Below are 19,752 nucleotides of genomic sequence, written 5' to 3' on the forward strand. Positions count from 1 at the left end.
AAAATTTTTTAAAAATTTATTCCCTCAATATATATATATACAAGATTTAACATACTCCTGTACAAAGGTGTAAATGGTCTTTGCTGTGATTTGTTGTGCATATGCAGCTAAATAGACAGATTCAATATTCAATTTGAATCTCAGTGCAAGTAGGCACTAAAACATCCACCATACCTTCAAGGTATAAAAAGACATAACAATTTTACAGGTTTCTCCAGCATATTTTGTTACAGTGCAAAATGCTATGAAGTAACGCTTCTTTAGAAAATTCATATAAATTAAACACATATTGCACTTGTCCCAACCAAAAGTGTAACAAGTTGTACTTATTGAACTAGTTTGACATGTTTTAAAACATTGCTCACACACATACAGTGGCTATTTGTGCCAAATATGTGTAGCTTTTAGCTCAAATCTTAAATAACTTTTTATAGCTCTTTGGCTAGTTCAATTCTTCCTGAACAGACTGGTAAAAAAAAAAAATTACAGCAGATTAATGTAACAAGAAAATTCTCTAAAATCCTTTTCAGTCTTCTTTCCAGTAGCACTGTAACTAAATACATAAAAATCAGTATTGTTTAAATTCATAATGCAAGTGTATTGAACAGCAACCATTTCAGACACTTACACCCCTATTTTCTGGAAAGGTATGAAACCTCCAATCCTAAATACGTATTTCTAAGATACTTCAAGCTGCTAAGCTAACATTGCACCCACAAACATTTTGTGCAATACCACAGGCAGGACTTTGACTTCTGTACATTACTGGCTGCTATGGGGCATGTTGGGGGAAGTGGTGCAAAGTTGTATTAACTTCAGAGAACAAAGTCCACTGGGTTCAACTACTCAATGCAGTCTGTGCACCCACCAAAAGAGGAACAGGTGAGGGCAAACAACATCAGTTCTACTAGATTTGAGTTTCCCTAAATCCTTACAAGCCTTGAGATCTAAAGGAACAAATGCATTTGAGTGCAGATGCTAACTCTGTGCTTAAGATATTTATTCAAAGCTGAAAGGTCAGGGAGTAACTTAGGTAGAAACTTTTCTTTTTTCTTTTTTTTTACAAATCAGTATGAACAAAGTTGCTACTAAAACCATTGACATATAAAAGCAAAGGAAAAGTAAAACACAGGACTAGCTGAATGCTAGTTCAGGTTTTTATAGTTCAGGGCTTACCTGCAGAATGCCTCCACCATAAAACTTCCTTCTTCACCTTAGAGGAGTAAGTACACTTACTCCTGTCACATGCAAAATGAGCATTTCTTTCAGGGAAACATTTCTGCATTCAACTCAACTCAGTCGTTCAGAACCTGAGTGAAAGAAAACCCAATTTCTGCTGCTAGAACACCCTCCAGAGTTTCTTCTGGAGCCACAACAGCAACTTTCTAAAGGCAGGTCCCCCTCTTACTTGAATACTACTACATATGGAGTCCTGAATAAGGCAAGATGCTGTTCATACAAGTAGTGAGATGAAATCCTAATTTGATACATTTAGGAATTCTTTATCCTGATAGCATAAATCTACACTACTTGTGTGGGTCAAGTGTTCATCTTTCACAAACCCCAACGAGCTGGGCTTTGGATGAGAAGAACAAAGAGAGAAGGTTCACAAACTGGAAGGCTGATGGATTACCGGACCTGGTTCACATTCAGGAAGGTTGTCTTCCGACTTCATGTACATTAGGAACACAGTGACAGTAGCAAAGGTAGCTGCATTGACGGGGAAAGCTCGCAGAAGGGTGGAAGTGAGACCTCTGGTGAACACCCTCCAGCCCTCCTCGTGGTAACTCTTGCGGACGCAGTCCAGGATGCCGTTGTACTGTGTGACACCCCCGACCCCATCGGCCTGGAGCCGGGACTTGATCACGTCCATGGGATAGGTGGAGAGCCACGACACGATCCCCGACATCCCTCCAGAAAACAGCAGCTTGGGAATAACGTAACTGTCTTCAGCTTCACAGCCTAGGTACCGAGTCATGCAGTCATAGGTCAGGAAGTAAAAGCCAAAGCTTGGAGTTTCTCTTATGAAGGTAGAGACCATGCCCCTGTTGATACCCCTGAGCCCTTCCTTTTGGTAGATTTTGATCAAACAGTCCAGAGAATTTTTGTAGTTCTTCGTTTTCAGTTTATATTCTCCTGTTCCTTGAAGCTGCATCCTTGTTTTTGCCAGCTCCATGGGACAGCAGATGACACACTGGATGGCCCCTGCTGCTGACCCTGCAAGGAACTGGTTCAGAGGAGTGTCTTTGCCCAGAGCACGGAGGGTGTTTCCTTGCACACCGAACACCAGCGCGTTAATGAACGTAAGTCCCATCATTGGTGACCCGATACCTTTATAGAGTCCAAAAGCCTAATGGAAGGATGGAGGAAAAACCCTTTTTAACAGCAGTGTGGATAACCTCAAACTGCAGAACACAGCCTTTCTGGCTCTCCCTTGTATCCCAGCTTTTTAACAGTGGCCACATCTGGACCACCTTGTTCTGTGATGAGAATTTCCTCTCTGCCTAGGACACAAACATCTAAGCAATTTGGCAGTACAAAAATATAGTTGAACACATCCAGAAAATAATCTTACTCCACCCAGGGAAAAGTTTTCTGGCAGATTTTATAGTTTTTCTATTTAAATAGCTTACTTAAAGCCTGAAGCCAACTTTTTAACAATGGCAGTATCTAGCCATTAAAGTTTCAGCAGCATAAACACCTCACCAATTTCTTCACGCATTGTTTAAATAACTTGTTTTCTGAGAATCTAAACAATCTATTTTATTTTAAAAGTTAACCTCAAAATACCATCTTCTGACTTAGAAATTTGCCAGACACTTTGTGAAAATCACTGACTGCAGTATTTGTCCTACACTCAGGTAAGGTTCAGAGCATGTGTTATCTCTTGATCTTCAACATTTGTCAGCTTTTAAACAGCTTTCCCACCCTCCTGAGCCAAAATATACAAAGATTTAAAAAAAAACCCAAAAAACAAAGCAATATTTTTGTACTTACAGATTCTTGCTTTATGATGGACTGAAAGCAATGGAAAGTCCCACGGTAGAGAGGTTTCTCTACATTTTGAACTTGCAGACGAACCTATAAAAAGTTGTGTGAGATACCAATTTGTACATCAGGAAGAGCCTAAAGGGTAAGCTACTGTCTTGTACCTATGTGGAGATTTGCTACAGCAATGCATTTTGCAAGAGCATGGGCTGGACACTGGAATGCCATATGTGGCACAACAATTTTAAAAATCTTGTGTAAGTGTTTTGAATTCAGTTTGTGGATGGAAACATGAGGGGAAGAAGATCATTTACTTCTTGTGACTATTAACAAACCAGTAAGTGGAAGGGTACACTGACATCTAGAATTTCAAACAGATGCTTTCCAGTACTGACTACAATAAGGATTTTCTTTAGCTGCCAAGAATACTTCTGTTCACGCTAAGGAATACCTGTGCAAACCTGAGACAATTTAATAAAAAATTACTCGCAAGTCAAGCATGAGATTAGGATAATTTTAAAGGGATAGAAACTTTCAATAATACCCACAGTGTTTCTAAATGCCACATTTGGGCCCATTCATTGAGATCTGATTTTTTTTTTTCTCAGAGGGTAGCAGGGCAGTATGATGTTTGTCTTTGCATAAGGCAACAATCTTTTAAAAAAAGGCATTTGTCCTTTAAAATTTTAGTCTGTTTTAGCTTTTTAGCCTGCTGAATGCAAGCAATTAGTGAGGGTGTAGCTGCTTCAAATCTTTAAATGTTAGCAATCGATTAATTTTTCCAAAACTGAAACATTATGTTCTGCTGGAGAAATAAATGCTACTGAAACTGGTGATCTTAGGACATCTCTGTTCTGGATGCTTTTTAACCTATAATGGAAAATTCCAATTCTGTTTTTTTCATGCTTATTTGCCCTTAGCACACTTTAAAATAGTCTCAGTTCTACCCAGCTCAGGCAAAGCTCTATACTCAGCAATGAACTCAGTAAGTTGATTTCACTGGATTGATAAAGTTATAAATCTGTGTTTGATCTCCCACATGGAGGGCTGCAATGTTCTTCAGAAAAGATGCTTATCAACCATGTAATGCTGCTCTGCAACTCCAGGGCAAAAAACTTTGGTCTCTTATTCTGAGCAAAAGAAAAAATTTTTACATCTGTATGAAAGATTCCTGAACTTCATATTTTTCATGGTTGCCTAAAGTAATAAAACACACCACCAGAGCAATGAAAGACCTGTAATAGGTGTGTCTAGAAAACAATTTATGGAGGTGGTTTGTCAGAATCCTATATTCAGGTCAGCTTTCTTCAAAGCAAAAAGAAATTCACAGTTTTAGTATTTTTCCTACATGTTATTTTATGCTTTGTAAATCAGAACTTTAGTTTTCAGTGTCATTTTAGCATATACATTAGTGTATGCTAGCCATAGCGGGAGGCTGAGATCACCTTGGGCCTTGCAACATCTCAGCACTAAAAGCAGACTTACAGTAGGATTCAAAGAAAACAAATCCTTTGTCACTTCAAGTGACTATTGGAGGGTAGACAGACTGTCAAAACTGTTAAAGAAACAGGTCCACGAGCAAAGGCAAATCTTAACAATTGCACAAACAAATGTTTTACTCCATTTAGAATTTACTGTCACTCTTTCAAACCTTGTCTGTGACTTCCACGTATATGGGCTTTGGGGGATTTGCAGCTTATAAAGCAGGTGTCTCTCTTCTGCTTGTGTTTAATAGTTTAGAATTAGTCATATCTATGGGCTGAATTTCCTAGTGGCATACAGCTCCTTCTATTTTTGTCTAAATAATTTGTGAAATATTAACCAATTAAGCCTTGCTGTAGGGTAAAGTGTTTAGAGTACTGACTCCTCAGGTCTAAAAATGAAAAACCTCTGTCTCTTGAGCACAGTGCTGGTCACATAAGGGTACCCACATCAGCAAACTGCCACGTATGGCAATGAGTGCACATTGAACTTGGATTTTCATGCATGTTAATGCCACATTCAACAAGCTCCTTAGTGTGTACAACTATAGGAAAGATGAACCTTGTGCAAAGTTTATCCACCTGTTCATTGCCCAATATTCTAGCGTCCTTCCTATTGAAAAACACTGTTATTACTAAGGTTTTAGGTCCAATAATAGCACCTAGTAACTTCACATCACTAAACACTTGCATAAAGGCACTCAAGACTAAATAAAAAACCCCAAACCACTACATCCTCAAAACAGTCCAAGCATTCAATAATGTGGGAAATCAGTGACTTCAGAAGTATTTGAGCAATGAAAACATCATCCAAGAATATGTAGTGGATAAGACCTCAAGAGCAGTGTGCCTAAGATTCATTTTTAGAGGCACTGTGTGTGGGAGTGTATACAGCCAGAAATGCATAGCAGAAAGAAGGTTCAGAATAAAACTACATTTTAAAAAAGGGATATTTAAACCCCGCTCCCTCCATGCCATAGCTGTAGAAGAGGGACACATCAGTTTAAAATTAAAAAGGGAAAAAGCTTCATAAGTCTTTCCGTTCTTTATTTGAACTAATACATTTGGGAATAAATTAAGACTGAGAGAAACAGAAGTGTTCACCTGGGCTATACTTACTAGGTAACTCTCCCGTGATGAGGCTTATCTGTCATCTACAACAAAGTAACACTTTTGCTGTTAATGAAGACAGCCCCTAGCTCAGAAAGTAAAGGCAGTTAAAAGCAAAAAAGCAATTTTATACATTACATCAACAAACCAGGGATAAAGAGTTTGCCAGTTCTGAGATCAGCTCAGTTGCAGGTTTTGCAGGGTGACTTCAGGGGCTCAAAGCCTCCCTGTGTGGCCCACCATCCCCCTCCCCGCTCTGTGAAACATGAGCACCAGCCAAAAAAAAAGAAGAGCTTAAATGCTAAGACAGAAGCAAAACTTTGGCTTATCTAAGCAGCTTTCCCATTGTTCAGTTATATTAAAAATGCACAGTCTAAGGCGACCACCAGCTAGCCCTTTAAACATTGCAGAACAAAAAAAAGTTAATTCTTAACACATATACACACACAAGTTATGCAATATTTTTTTTTCTTAAAGGGTGGTTAGTTTTTCCACATACAGTGGTGACTATGCCCGCTAATAATACAAACATTAGTATTTGCTCTCACTAAATAAAGATAAATACCTACAATACCTTCTAAAGGAGATGAAAATATCATGTGTTACGCTGGATTTCATAAAAAAATTAGAAACAAATTATTTGCTCTATTGTAAACCAAAATGCTTTTTTTCCAAAGCTGATACATCTATTTTGCAATGATATATCTGCTGAAACCAGCATGGGAGCCCCAGTTTTTACAGTTAAATGTTTAGTGCCATGCAACAGAAGCTGTGCCACTTAAAAAAGAAAAAATCAACCAAAAAACTCACACCTTTAGTCTGAGCATAGAATTTTAGCACTTTTACTGGATTCAATGAAATGACTGATCACCTTCAGTTAAGCATGTAAAACTTGGCAGGATGGGAGAGAAAAAGACAGCTGGCCCTGAACCACCATAATAAAAATTGTGCAAGTCTGGCTGATGCCATTCCTGAAAATATATTCTAGAATTCAGCTGAATTATTTAACTGTCAAATTTGCCACATTCTGAGCAACACGAAGACAGATTTTACTGTTTGAGCAGCTTGCAGGGAGGATCAATACCCACTCACTTGGGAATTCTGTACTGAATTAACCATGTGCTGGAATACAGAATATGGTGGGGTCCTCGGTAACACTATCAGCCCACAGCCTTTGCATATCTAAATTCAGCAAGGTAAAGGTATTCCAAATATAGCTCTACTACGTGGCATGCTGTCTGCTGCAGTCAAGTGACCTGACATATTACTTTTGCAGGGAATACACTGACATGCCTTCTATTCTTCAGTGCAAGACTTTGGATGAGGCTGCCAAAAGGTGACTCAAATTGTCATTCTGTTCTGAAAGATGGGCTTGGACTCCTGAGAGCCCTGGCTGAGGGACCCCTCCAGGAGATCCCAAATCTTGTATTTATAGTAGCTGAAGTATGTGGAACACACTCAACTAACCATCAGAAAACCAATTTTAACTTTGAAAGTTATAAAAATACATAATACTTGAAGGAAACAGCCCCCAGACAAGCTCCATACTGTGGATTCTTATTGACTTCCACCTAGTGCTACAAATTAAAGCGTATAGCAGAGCTTGAGGGGAAAACAAAACACCAATCTTTCAGCCTACTAACAAAGTAGGGTTTGAGTTACAAATGCAGGGAAGAGGCAGTTTTAGCAGTTAGTGTTGAACAGCTGCAGAGAAGCAAGTTTAGAACAAAATTTAGTTCAATGCAGAGTTGTATTTCCAAATACCACATTGTTACTGCACTGAACTTGCAGTTTAAGGCCAAGGTTTATGTTACTAAGCTTTCACTTCTGGAGAGCTGGAGATTGAAGAATCTAAAACAGTAATTGCGGAGGCTGGCTCCAAGCTTTCCCACACAGATTTACACTCCTACAGTATCTGGGGATGTTTTTTTCCTCCCCCACTCCTTGGAGAAACTAAGTTTTCTACTTAGAGGCAAATACATTTCATCATCAACCCACCTTAACAGTGTCAAAGGGGTGTCCCACCAGCACACCAGCAGCACCTGAAATAAAACAAATGCTATGGTTATTGCTCTGAAGTTTCTTCCTGGGTCTGGGGCTGCAGGAGCCCACGCAGGACCACCAGCCTGAGGTGTGAGTGCACAACACAGTTGGCAAACCAGTTAAAGAGCATCCTACCACGTCAGGAGATAGGAGATCTACAGTTCATTCCTTCAGGCCAGTACCAGGTGCCTTTACGATTCTCAGGAAGCCTGTGAGCCCCAGGCAGGGGTTGAGCTGTGTGACTACAGACTGTGTCACACCATATGGAATGTGCAGCCGTGACCCCTGGCCTCAGCTCAAGGCGAGTCCAGTGGGCAGAAAACGCAGGTTTCCTCTAAAGCACAATATTTCATGTGCATATCGCTCTGTGCAGGCACAGAAAACATGTAAACATCTCGAAATACAGCAGAACATTGCTGCTCTCTGCCTACAGCCTTTCCAGACTTGACAGCAGCACCTGCAGAGGGACCAGGCATTACTAAACCCCTTTGCTTTATTCTAGCATCAAAGGACTTTTTAGAAGTCACATGCAGGCCTATCAATCTGAACACAGGCATTTTGCACACACAGGCGGACATAATGACCCCTGTGGCTCTGCACTCGTGTGACCCGGCGATCCTTCATGACCGCTGACAACAGCGACAACTCCAAGCGCCCCTTCCCGCATTTATGGAAGGATCGCCGCCTTCCCTCTCCCGGGAAAGCACAGTGCCTGCTGCAGGATGGTGCAGCCCAGGTTGTTCAAGGCCAGCACGGCAGCAACACAGCCCAAGATAGAAAAACAGCGTGCACCGTGCTCGGCACGGAAAGGCCAGCGCCACAGCTGACCCCGAGGGAACCCTGGCAGGGCAAGGAGCACCGGGATGAAATCAGAGAGACGCTGAAAAGCGGAATTTAAAACACGTCTGCCAGGTGGGCAAGAAAAACGGCAAGGGCAAATACCCGAAAAGACGCGAGAATAAGTCTCCTGAACACAAATTAATAGCGGCTAAATACAGCAGGCGGCAGGCCGGCCGGCCGCAGATGCGCGGGGACGCGCAGGACGCGCGTTCTCCCCTCTCCATCTTAAAGCTGCCCGGGGTCGCCGCGCTCAGGTCGGGTTCCCGACCTCGCCGCTGCCCCCAGGCCCCCATGCCCGGCTCCCTCCAGCCCCCTGGGGCAGGCCCCGGCCCCGGGAAGCCCCGAGAGCTGCCCCCGGCCGGGCTCGGGCCCTGCCGCAGCGGGGGCCGCTCCCATCGCCCCCGGCACCATCCTCCGCTCCCAAAATAACAGCGCCGCGCCCGGCCCTCGCCGCCGACCTGCCTGCCTTTCTTCCGCGTCTTGAAGGCATTCCCTTCTACGCCGCTTCTCTATTTCATACCTTTTTAGATCTACCCTCCTTGCTCCTCTTTTCCTTTTTTTCCTTTCTTTTCTCTGCTGCCTTTTTATTATTATTATTTTCCTCTCACCCCCTTCTCCCTCTCTTTCCTTCACCCTTTGCTCTCCCCCTTCCCCACCAGGTTTTAATAATTTTTCCCCCTGCAGAGCGCGGCACTCACCGCCAACGCATCCCGCCAGGAAATCCAGAGCCATGCCGGCAGCGTGGGCCCTGCGCTGTGCCGCTGCGCGCCCGGCGCCCGGCGCTTTCTATCGGCACGGGGCCGCGCCTCCGGGGGCGGGGGCCGAGGGACAACTCCCCCCGGGCCGCCCCCCGCCGCCCGCGGCCCCGGGGCGGCTCCCGGCCGGGAACGGCGCGGCCTGCGGCTGCCGGGCTCGGGGCGTGCCCCATCGGCGGCTCCGACACACCCCCGGCTTCGGCCTGTCGCTTCTTCCTCTGCAACAGCGGCTTAATGAGCCAGAAGTAAAGGCTGAAAAAAAAAAAAAAAAAAAATGGGAGGCTGGGGAGGTGGTGGTTGGAGGGGCAGAATATCCCTCTTGTGGAGCATCAGTAGCACCTCAGTTGTTTTGGATGGTAGTGGGGAGGGTGTCCTTTGAGGGGAGTCTTGCTTCCTGGGAGAGGCATCTCTGAGCGCTGGTGGTTGGAAAGGCTGAGGAGCTGATACCATGAGGACTTAGGAGAGGATGCCTCCTTTTAACAGGGGTGAAAATGCCTGTCAGATCTGTTAGGAGGAAAAGCTGAGGGAGTCAGGGCTGTTCAGCCTGGAGAAGAGAAAGCTCCAGGGAGAGCTTCACAGAACATCTCGGGTTGGAAGGGACCACAATGGGTCATCTTGTCCAACCTTCCTGCTTAAGCAGGGTTCTCCCAGAGCACATGGCACAGGATTGCATCCAGATGGATGTTGAATACCATCACAAAACAAAACTCCAGATGATTTCTGGGAAATCTGTTCCAGTCTGCAATTACTGCACAGTAAAGGAGTTCTTCGTGTTCAGGTAGAACTTCCCGTGCATTGATTTCTGCCCATTGCCTCTTGCTCAGCACCACCAATAAAAGCCTGGGTTCATCCTCTTGACACCCTCCCTTCAGATACTCATAGACATTGTCTGGGTCCCTTCTCAAGGGTTTCTTCTCAAGGCTGAAGAGGCTAAGCTCCCTCAGCCTTTTCTCATAAGAGACATGCTCCAGTTCCTTGATCAACTTTGTAGCCCTCTGCTGGATTCACTCCAGGAGCTCCATGTCCCTCTTGTACTGAGGAGCCCAGAAGAGGACACAGCACTCCAGATGTGCCTCACCAGGGCTGAGTAGAGGAGCAGGGTGACCCCCCTCACCCTGCTGGCAATGCTCAGGGACATGTTGCCAGAGAAACTGTGAATGCCCCATCCCTGGAAATGTTTAAGGCCAAACTGAATGGCACTTCAAGCTAGCAGTTCTAGTGAGAGGTGTCCCTGCCCACGGCAGAGGGGTTGGAACTGGATGTTTTTTGAGGTCCCTTCTGGCCCAAACCATTCTGTGATTCTGTAACTAGACTGCCCCAAAATATTGTCCCAGAGAGGGGAGGAAAGGTTGCGCCAGCAGATATGGGCTTTGTGCTAAATGCTGACCCTGGGGCACAATGGGAAGTGTGGGAATGTAACCCACACCAAATCTTTGGTGGTCAGAGCCATAAATGAGTAGCCTGCTGTCCATGGGGCTTTGCAGAGCCCTGGCTCTCAGTCTTACACAGCACTGCTGCACTTCACCCTGCACAAGGGGCCTCTCCCTCCCTGCAGGCTTTTCTTGTTCTGCATTAATTCTGCTTTCCTGCTAACATTGCCTGGCTTCAGGGTGCCCTGATGCCAGAGCCTTTAAATGGGGAACTCAAGCTGTTGACAGTTGCAAAAGGGAGCCCTGTTTAAGCTGCTCGTTATTTCTGCAGGCAATGTCTGAGAAAGGGGAACACCAGTGCCCTAGAACAATAAGTAGCCTATTCCAGCTTTGCTTAGAGTAACATGATCTTCTTCAGATCCTACACAGTCTAAATTGCTTTTAGAGGGTAAATTCCAGAAGTAGAATGGAAAAGCAGATGGGTGGATTTTTATCTCTTTTTTTTTTTTTTTTTTTAATAATTGCTTTCCACAGTATGGCAGCTGTTTTTTAGGTGTAGCAGCTCCATAAAAGGTCAATACAATCTTGCAGTGGAAGCACATTAAAAATCAATCCAGCTTTCACCTTATGTGCAAAGAAAGCACACAGACAAATGAACAAAGACAAGGGTACTTTCAAAAAGGTCTGAAACTATTACTAGAGGACAGAGAACCTGTCCCAGATTTAGCAGCTTTTGGAGCCTCATTACAATTAATAAGTAGACAAGATGTAAATGCAAAACATTCAATGAATCCCTGACAATACCAATATCTTCCAATCCAATGCTCATTTGAGTTCCTTCTCATCTCTAAAAACTAGCAAATCGAATCAAGCACCAAGGTGTCTCTAGGATGCTTTGAGTTCCCTCATTCACATACCTGTCCTAGCAGGGGATGACCAGCTGGTTCAAGAGAGCAGATAGATGGGCTGGTCCTGTCCTCTGACACAGCATCAGTGGCTTTTGGACCTGCCCACTCCTGCTCTATCACCCAACTTCGAACAGGAACCTTAGGTTTTACTGAACTCACACATCTACAGGCAGTAATTGAGATAAGACAGGAATCCCTGATCAGTTGTTTTGCCTTAAGCATTTTATGCAGGTATAAGTGGAAGTGAATTTCTGTGACTCTTGTATACTCTGGATCCATGCGAGAAACTACAATCATGTGCAGAATTGTGCAGGTGAAAATCTGGATGTTATATGCCTCTGTCTTGTAGCACAAACTTTGAAAGGATCAGCTACACCTAGAAGGTTCCTGACCAAAACATTTTTAATGTTATTCAAATCCTCTGATCTCCTAAGCAATCTGCCTCAGAGGAATTCTCTACCAGAAATGGTTTTGTAATTCTTATGTTTGCCCACAATGTTCTGGGAAAACATTTCCTCTTTCTCTGTAGGCATTTCAAAATTATCTGAAACCATGATGATGGTTTCAGTCTTAGTCTTTTCTTCTCTGGAATATATTAATAATTTTCTTCTGAACCCCCTCTTTCATCTACTCTGATGTGGAGTTCCTTAAGCCAAGCCCTAAGGCCTTGCTGGGTGAGTTCTGGGAGATTACCATGGGTATTTGCAGACAACACTCTTGTTCATGTATCTGAATATGAGATCTGATATTCACAAGAGCCATAACATAACATATGACATATAACATAAAACATATAAGACATAACACGTAACACACAAGATACAACGTATAACATAACATAACATAAGACTATATGATATTGTTCACTTATGGGCAGCTGTGACACATGATGTGTCCCAGGCCCCTTCCAGCAGATCAGCTGTGTGCCACAATGTTCCCTACCTTGACCTTGCAGGTTTTTTCTATAATCATTCCTACCTGTTCGTGCTAAATTGCATTTTCCAGACTGTATTTCCGGTTAGTCGAGATCACTTGAATTCTAATCCTCCTGTTGATGTTTGTGCAGCCTCTCCCAGGTTGCTGCAATTTCCCAAGGCCTGTCTTGTTCCTGTATACTTGAGCTGTTCCTAATAAGCTTTATTTAATATTACAGAATCTTTTATTCAATGCTACTGAACCCCATTGGAGCACTTCAGAGGGTTGGGGGCCACTTTATGTATTAGTGCAGAGAACATCAAGGCCTCATTGGTATAAAGTCTGAGGTGTCCAGGGCTGGTTCATTAAGGCATGATCATGGCTTTAGTCCCACTGGGGAGTTTGTCCTTTGTTCATTTTTTCATGCTTGAGGTTTTGTTTTGTGTTCAGTTCAAGTTACACTTGTGGGGCGATGCTGTGAGAATGTGGATATTTTATTAATCTTGGGGGGGGGGGGGGGAAGTGAGTCAATATAGATGCTCGTATTTGTGTGATGGAAGGAAGTATTAGAGCTCTTACAGTTGGGTAGTATTTCTTAGATAAGTATTTTGAATATACATTCAGTGCCTTATGTGTGCAGTATAGATATGATTTTGGAGAGGACACTTAACCTGACACTGAAGGAAACCCAGATTTAGTGGTTCTCCTGTTCACTCAGGCTGTTCTTCTAGATTTTTCAGAAGCTGTGGCTAATTTTGTGTCGACATTGTTGATGTGTGATGCCTCTGGCTCAGTGTGACTCAGATGCCTGTTGGGACTCTTGTGACCTTCAGGCTCCACGGGTTCGGCTCAGCTGTGGCCACCTTCTGGCCCATTCTGCTGAGGCTGTTCCAAACATAACTTACAGCTGCTGGCATGCATCCCCTGGAATGCTGGAGTGAGGGGTTGTGCTTTTCCTGCTTTCTTCTTCTTTGTGACCACTGAACTCCCCACTGTATGGCAAAATGTGGGCCACTCAAATAAAGAAGGCAGAAAAGAAGGAGCCCAGAGCATCTTGGGAAACATAGAGGGTCTACCAACATGTACAGCAGGTACAGTGGCAAGTGTCTGAGAGAAAAGGTTATAATTTAATCTAACACTTCAAAGAGCCTCTTACCTTTGTCCCTTTGTCTTTTAGGTGGAAGAGGCTTTTCAGAGGATGCTGAGGAGTGAGATAGCAGAGAAAGCTTCTGGTCATTCCTGAGGCAAGAAGTGACCCTGCTGGCTGGCTGCTGTCCTCAATGGCACACTGGGGAAATCTGTGAGAAGGTGACATGAAACTGAAACCTGTGCAAGGGGATCAGGAGACATGGGAATGGAACAGAAAAAAAAGTCAGAGATCAAGCAGTATGACAGAATAAACACTGAAGGTAAATATAATATGAAGCAGAAGGGTAGCGGGGCAGAATGAAGTAGGAAAGGAACAAAAATGTGGGGTTGTGATAAACTCAGAAATTCTGGAGGCAATGGCATGCAATAAAATATAAATTGTTAACTCAAGTGTTTCAAAATCTTTCTGTTTGCTTGTGAATTTGGCATCAATAATTGGCCATGTCCCAGCAGAAAGGTGCCACTACAATATAGAGGGTGGTGAATGGGGCAGCTTCCCCTTTGCTCCCTAGAGCTTTGCTGAGTCTTGGCCAGCTCTGGGACTACCCTGCATGGGAATTTCCTTTCATATACCCTTCTGCCCTCTGGCCTTTCCTTAACTTCTAAGGTTAACTGCAACATCATCACAACTTCAGCTCTCATTGTGTTATCCAGAAAAATGCATCAGTTTGTCTTTCTGTTTTGAGCTGTGGCTGGATTTGAGCTTCTTCCTAGCACTTTCTTTGGTTCCCTGAATCACTCTTCAAAGTCTCTTTGGGGCAGCAGCTCTCTCTGTGTGCCCTGTGTTATGTGAACCATGTGCAATGTGAACATTGTATTTACAGCAGCAAACTGTTTCAAGGAAAACCTTGCATTTCCCAGAAACTGCAGTCCTGCACAACCAGGCTGGATGAGGATCGAGTGCTTTACAGAATGGCTGGCATCTCAAGCAGTGACAAATAAATCCAAATCGTGAAACGAGAGAAACATTGGGACAAAATGTACATAGAAACAAGCAGGCACCGAGCTGCTGTATAGAAGCACTCCTTTGTCTGAAAAATAATCTTCTCCAGGCGAATTTACTGGGTACCTTTGTGGGGATTCAGGTCCATTTTCCTTGTTTTCCTAAACACTCTTTTGTTTGCTGCCCTACTTGTTGTTTGCATTGTCCTACTCAATGTTATGTTACTGAGTCAGGTCCAGATCCTCTGGATGCAGCTGTACTTGAAGACAGAGCAGCTAAGGCATTATTCTCAGGGGACTAGATGCCTTTATTATCCATTAACTTTATGACCTTTAGGGTATTCTCTGACGTCATTCTCCCACTGGCTTCAAAGGTACTGTATGTCAAGTGTTGAAACTTCCCAACCTGATAAATGCCCTTGATAAGGCTGCTGGTTCAAAGCATGAAATGTTACTGATGCAGTTGTCCAAAAGCTGAGTGCTGCTGAAACAGAGCTGCCTTGCTTACAGATCTGCTGATGGGTAGAGGCTTTGTGATCCCCCAAAATGTCCTGGTCAGGGTTCCAGCACATAAGGCCTCTTCTGTTCCCAAGGAAATCATGGCAGACAAACAACTGCCTTGGCTAATATCTGAAATGCTGAGCTTGTGAGAAACAGAGGCAGAGGTGCTGGGGGACAGGAGTGGCTTAATATGTTCTAAGTTGTAAGGTGCCTGAAAAGTTTGGTCCAGCTCTAACTTTCCACACTTTATCCTGGTAAAATGGAAACATTTTTATTACTGGGAACACATACCTTCTGGAAAGCCTGCCCCTCTCCAATTTAAGCAGAAATGGCCAAGTTCTGACATGTACCTCCTGCAGTTTGTCTCAGCCTCTGCTACACGTATATGTGGATTAGTTTAGGTTACTGATGTGTTGGAGAAGAGAAAGAAGCATAATCTTCACACTAAACAGTCCACAATATTTATGTTCATTCTGAGGAGGAATCTCTCCCTGTTCATAGTCAGTTGTCTTGTGCTTTGTTCAAAATACAAAGCCATAGCAAACCCCTGTATGCTTCCCTGGAAGCAGATGAGAAATGAACAGAGCAGAAAATCAGAAAAAAGCTGCTTATAGGCATTAGTCCAAAGTCTTTTCTTTGGCAATGTCTTTGTTTTTAAAGATGACACAGCCTTGGGGTTTTGTTAACCCAACTGCTGATTCTGGTCAGCAAGAAGGCTCAGAGAGGGCAGACCTACACACATCAATGCGGTGTCTTGTCTTCTCTTATCACAGGTCCCATCTTTGTCTCTGGCCTGTGATAATACTATGATGGCTAAGAAATGACAATAATTTTTTAAATGTGTATTTGGACAAGGACCTGAGTCCAAAGTACCTGAAGAATTACTAGGATTACATTCTTATATTTGCTGCAGGTGGAGCAGGTTTCCCTGCTGGCTTTCCTTGGAGAAGGCCAGAAGACTTTTGCAAGCACATGCAACCAGTGATACTGAGAGCAGGTCTCCAGCAGAACCCAAATACTATTTAGCATCACAGTTTGAAGATGGCAGGGACCATGCAGAGCCACACTGAGATAAGAGAGTTGGCACTGAGTGCAGTCACCTGAGCCAAAACCTATCAGCCCAGCAGCTGTACCCATCTTTCCCTCTGCACCTTACTCAGTCACTCAGCAAATACATTTGTGATTGGTGACAGTGAGCAAAAACTGTTGGGAAATCATTCAGGCAAGAAAGATAAAAACTCTGGCACTTTTATAGCATTTTTCCAGTCTGAATTTGCAGAAAATACAACCTAAGCCTCAGGCTGTTTCTGTGAGGTAAAAGGGTGCAATTATGCCTATGTTATAAATAAAGAAACTGGTAATACTGATTTGGCCCAGGGGAACAGGAGGCAGAACTAGGAGGACAACTTCCTTTGCCTGCCTCGTGGCTTTGTTTTTAAGTTACCCTGTTCTTACAGGAACCTTTCTGTGAGGTTAATGGCTTTTTACTGCCAACAGGTATAAAAATATACTTTCAACATCATATATTTGAAATCTTCTGGCACAAGTTGTATTCACATGCAAAGTCAGTGACTGGGAGACCAGGTGTCCAGCTAAATCTAAATGCTAGGCTGTTAAACAGAGTAGACATGCAGCCACTAAGGCTGGTGTCTGGACAAGTGTTAATGTGTTGGCCTGTCTTCAAGGCAGCTTCCTGCTGGGTCATTTGTGGGCTAGCAATTGTCATGTGGGATGTTTGTTGTTGCAACAGCCTTATAGTAAGGACACCCATTTCTTGTAAACCAAAAGAACAGGCTTGGCAGGATGACCATTGTGCTTCTACAGAAACTTCCCATGAACTCTGGGATGTGGACACTCCTATGGGTCCTGAACAAATAGCAGGTGATAAGTGAGACTGTGCACTTCCTATTATACTCAGAGCCTGGTTAGAACTAGTTAGTTCTAGTGTCTGAGTATTCTTTGTTAACGTTGAGAGTGCTCCTGAAAAAGCTACAGAAACTTGTGACTTAGATTTTAATTTTTCCCTAGGTGGGGAGAAAAATTTTCTCAGGTTGATGTTGGAGGCATAGGACTGAACACTTGCTGCTGAAATGGGTCTATATCTGCACTAGGACAGTGCACATGGCTTGCAAAACTTATGGCAGAGATTCCTGAATTAGTATTGATCAAGCTAGGATGGGTATCAGAGGCTCTTTACTTCCTCCCCACCACAAACAACCTGGGGTTCTTCTCCAGCATTAAACTTGCTTTGTAGCAGTATTTTTAAGGAACATGTTTTGCTTTTGCTTGAACACTTTAATTAATTCGCTGTGGTTTCAGTTGTTTTTTATTTCTGCAAGATAAAATTCCTTTGTATATATCCCCTCTCAACATAAGCTCATAATAATGCTGGCATTTAGAAAAAGTTCTCTTTTCTGAACTCATTAGTGCCAGGTTTTTCAGTTAAGTAACTCCTTCCCATGTGACTTTAGCAGCTGATCTCAAAGTCCCAGACAATAATGCTTTATAGTTCTAGAGATGAGTTTTCTTTCTAACTTTCAAGTAGATCTGAGATTGTTAAATCATATAAAATCAGCTAGTTATAAAGGGAAAAGACCATTAGCTAGTCAATAATGTAGCATCTCATAGATTTTTCACTGGTGTAAAGCAGAGATCCCAAGGAGACACAGTTTGGGAATATTGCAGAAAAAGATACAGGGACACAGACTCTGGAGAGAGCACTGATAGTGCACCAGCAACATCAATAAATACATTTGGAGCTTGTCACTGTCCCTACTACAACAGCTGTGTTTTACTGTCTGACACCTGAGGTGCCTCTGCTGAAAAGGTAGAGGCTTGCACATTAACATCATCATGAAATAAGGAGTGCTTTATTGCTTAGTGGTCAGTAAAGCAGGCCAGGAAGGTGAGTGCCTCCCTCTGCTCTCTCAGCCTGCTGCCAAGTCACTGACTACATCTTCTGTTCATTAAAGTGCAGAAAAAGTGCAAGAGGTTGGAAAGCAGCTCAAAAAGCAGTCAGAAAGTCAATAACAGTCGAGACATCCCCTCCCTCCATCACAGCAAGGAGTTCTTCTGCAGAGCTAGCAATGTAGGCTGGCATAAAATCCTTTCTGAGAGCTTGCTGCAGTGGTGGACTGTCAAACTTCCTCTTTCTTACTGTGCAGCTCAGGGGGATGTAATCCTTCCAGGAGCTGAAGGAAGCCTGCAAGAAGGAGGGATTTTTTACAAGGACATGTGGTGACAGGTCACAGGGGAATGGATTCAAACTGAAAGACAGTAGGCCTAGATTAGGTATTAGGATGAAGTCCTTTGCTGTGACAGTGATTATGTGTTGGCACAGGCTGCCCAGAAAAGTTGTGGCTGCCCCATCCCTGGAAGTGTTCAAGGCCAGGTTGGATGGAGCCCTGATCAACCTGGTCTAGTGTAAGGTGTCCTTTTCCACAGTAGGAGGGTTGGAACCAGGTGATCTTTAAAGTTGCTTGCAACTCAAACCATTCTATGATTGTGTGTGATTCTATGATTTTGGGGAAAGATGTATGTAACACTTTAAAATTTCAATATATACATAATTTCACAGGGGTGTTTGTGCAGGGTGGCTGCTAATATTGTTACTTACACCTTTTCCCATTATTTAGTCCTAAACAGAGACTTGTGGCTCTCTGGGAAGTGTCTGGATCCTTGCAGTGTCTTCATGGCAGTGGACACGCCAGTTATGCTGATGAGAAGATTAGGGAGATTGAATGACTTGGCCAAAGCCAGAAAATCTGTGACTTCTTAAATTACTGCAATCATCTTCAGTCTTCTTGGAAATATGCTATTTCCCCTCCCCTGAATGTGTGTAGAAACATTACAACCTTGTTTCAACTTTCCAGGGGTGAAATCACATATCATTTACACCTGATGCAGTTGCCAGTGCTGAGTGGTCTCCTTACTGCTTCTGTTTGTTTTGCTGGGAGATTCCTGCTGTGAGTTCTCGAGTCCTTGGAATTATTGTTTTTTCTTTAGTACCTGAGATAAAGGACAATGAGCCGCTTTGATTTGAAAATCCGTAACACAGCTGGAGCCAGGAGGTTCCACCCCCCATCCCACCCCTCCCGGAGCCAAGTGCCAGGCTCTGCCAGCTCAGCACTGCTGGTGTCACTCTTTCCTGTTCCGCAATGTGCAAACAGCCCGGTGACGTAGCGGGGCAGCGCTGTTTGAACAGCCTCTCCAGTCAAGGATTTTTCCAAAATAAATTGGACGGGAATTAATGGATGTGCATGTGAGCGCGGCATTGCACAGGGGCAGGGTGGGATAGAAAATGCAACGTGCTACGGCTGGAAATGAGGGAGGAACATTTTCTCAGCAAGTCTGGCTGGATGAGCTGGCAGCTGGTGGCAGCTGAAAGTTAAATGTTGCTGTTTAACACTGATTGCCTACCTAAAGGCTCCCATCCCACCTTTCCTTTTGCTCCATCATTTGTACCAGTCCTCAAGACCCACTGCCACTTTGCCATGGAGCAGTTCTCTCTGCCTGGGTGGGCAGACAGCTGCCTCCTCCTGTGAAGAACATGGAGTATTTCATCCATCACACACTGGGCAAAATTAGGGGCTTCCTCACTTTTTATCACTCAGTTTCATGATTTCCTGCAGATTGCTTCATATAGCCAGATCTGTAGTTTTATCTGACAGTACCTTTCATGCTCTGCTTTCTCAAAATCACCTGTGAAACTGGCCCATTTTGAACAAATAACTCTTGAACAGTTTGCTAC

The 19,752-nt window shown here is 43.6% G+C and overlaps 1 protein-coding gene across 1 annotated transcript; it reads right to left on the reverse strand.

Annotated features, from left to right (window-relative positions):
• Positions 1-9,234, reverse strand: SLC25A29 (solute carrier family 25 member 29). The gene is made up of 4 exons (XM_066321886.1): positions 9,161-9,234; positions 7,578-7,621; positions 2,998-3,081; positions 1-2,350 (listed from the first exon to the last, which is right to left on the reverse strand). Exons 1-4 carry the CDS (start codon positions 9,192-9,194, stop codon positions 1,607-1,609), a joined length of 906 nt encoding a protein of 301 aa, XP_066177983.1. The 5' UTR covers positions 9,195-9,234; the 3' UTR covers positions 1-1,606.
• Between the last annotated feature and the right edge of the window lie 10,518 nt (positions 9,235-19,752).

This window comes from Sylvia atricapilla, chromosome 6 (genome assembly GCF_009819655.1).
Source record: "Sylvia atricapilla isolate bSylAtr1 chromosome 6, bSylAtr1.pri, whole genome shotgun sequence".
Classification (NCBI taxonomy): Eukaryota; Metazoa; Chordata; class Aves; order Passeriformes; family Sylviidae; genus Sylvia; species Sylvia atricapilla.

Bases quoted from the DNA above. Each gene is read 5' to 3' on its own strand.
- SLC25A29 (XM_066321886.1), bottom strand. From the start codon at position 9,194: ATGGCTCTGGATTTCCTGGCGGGATGCGTTGGCG. The intron at 7,622-9,160 runs GTGAGTGCCGCG...GTTTTATTTCAG, and splicing joins CCTGGCGGGATGCGTTGGCG to GTGCTGCTGGTGTGCTGGTG. The intron at 2,351-2,997 runs GTAAGTACAAAA...TCCTTCCATTAG, and splicing joins CCATCATAAAGCAAGAATCT to GCTTTTGGACTCTATAAAGG.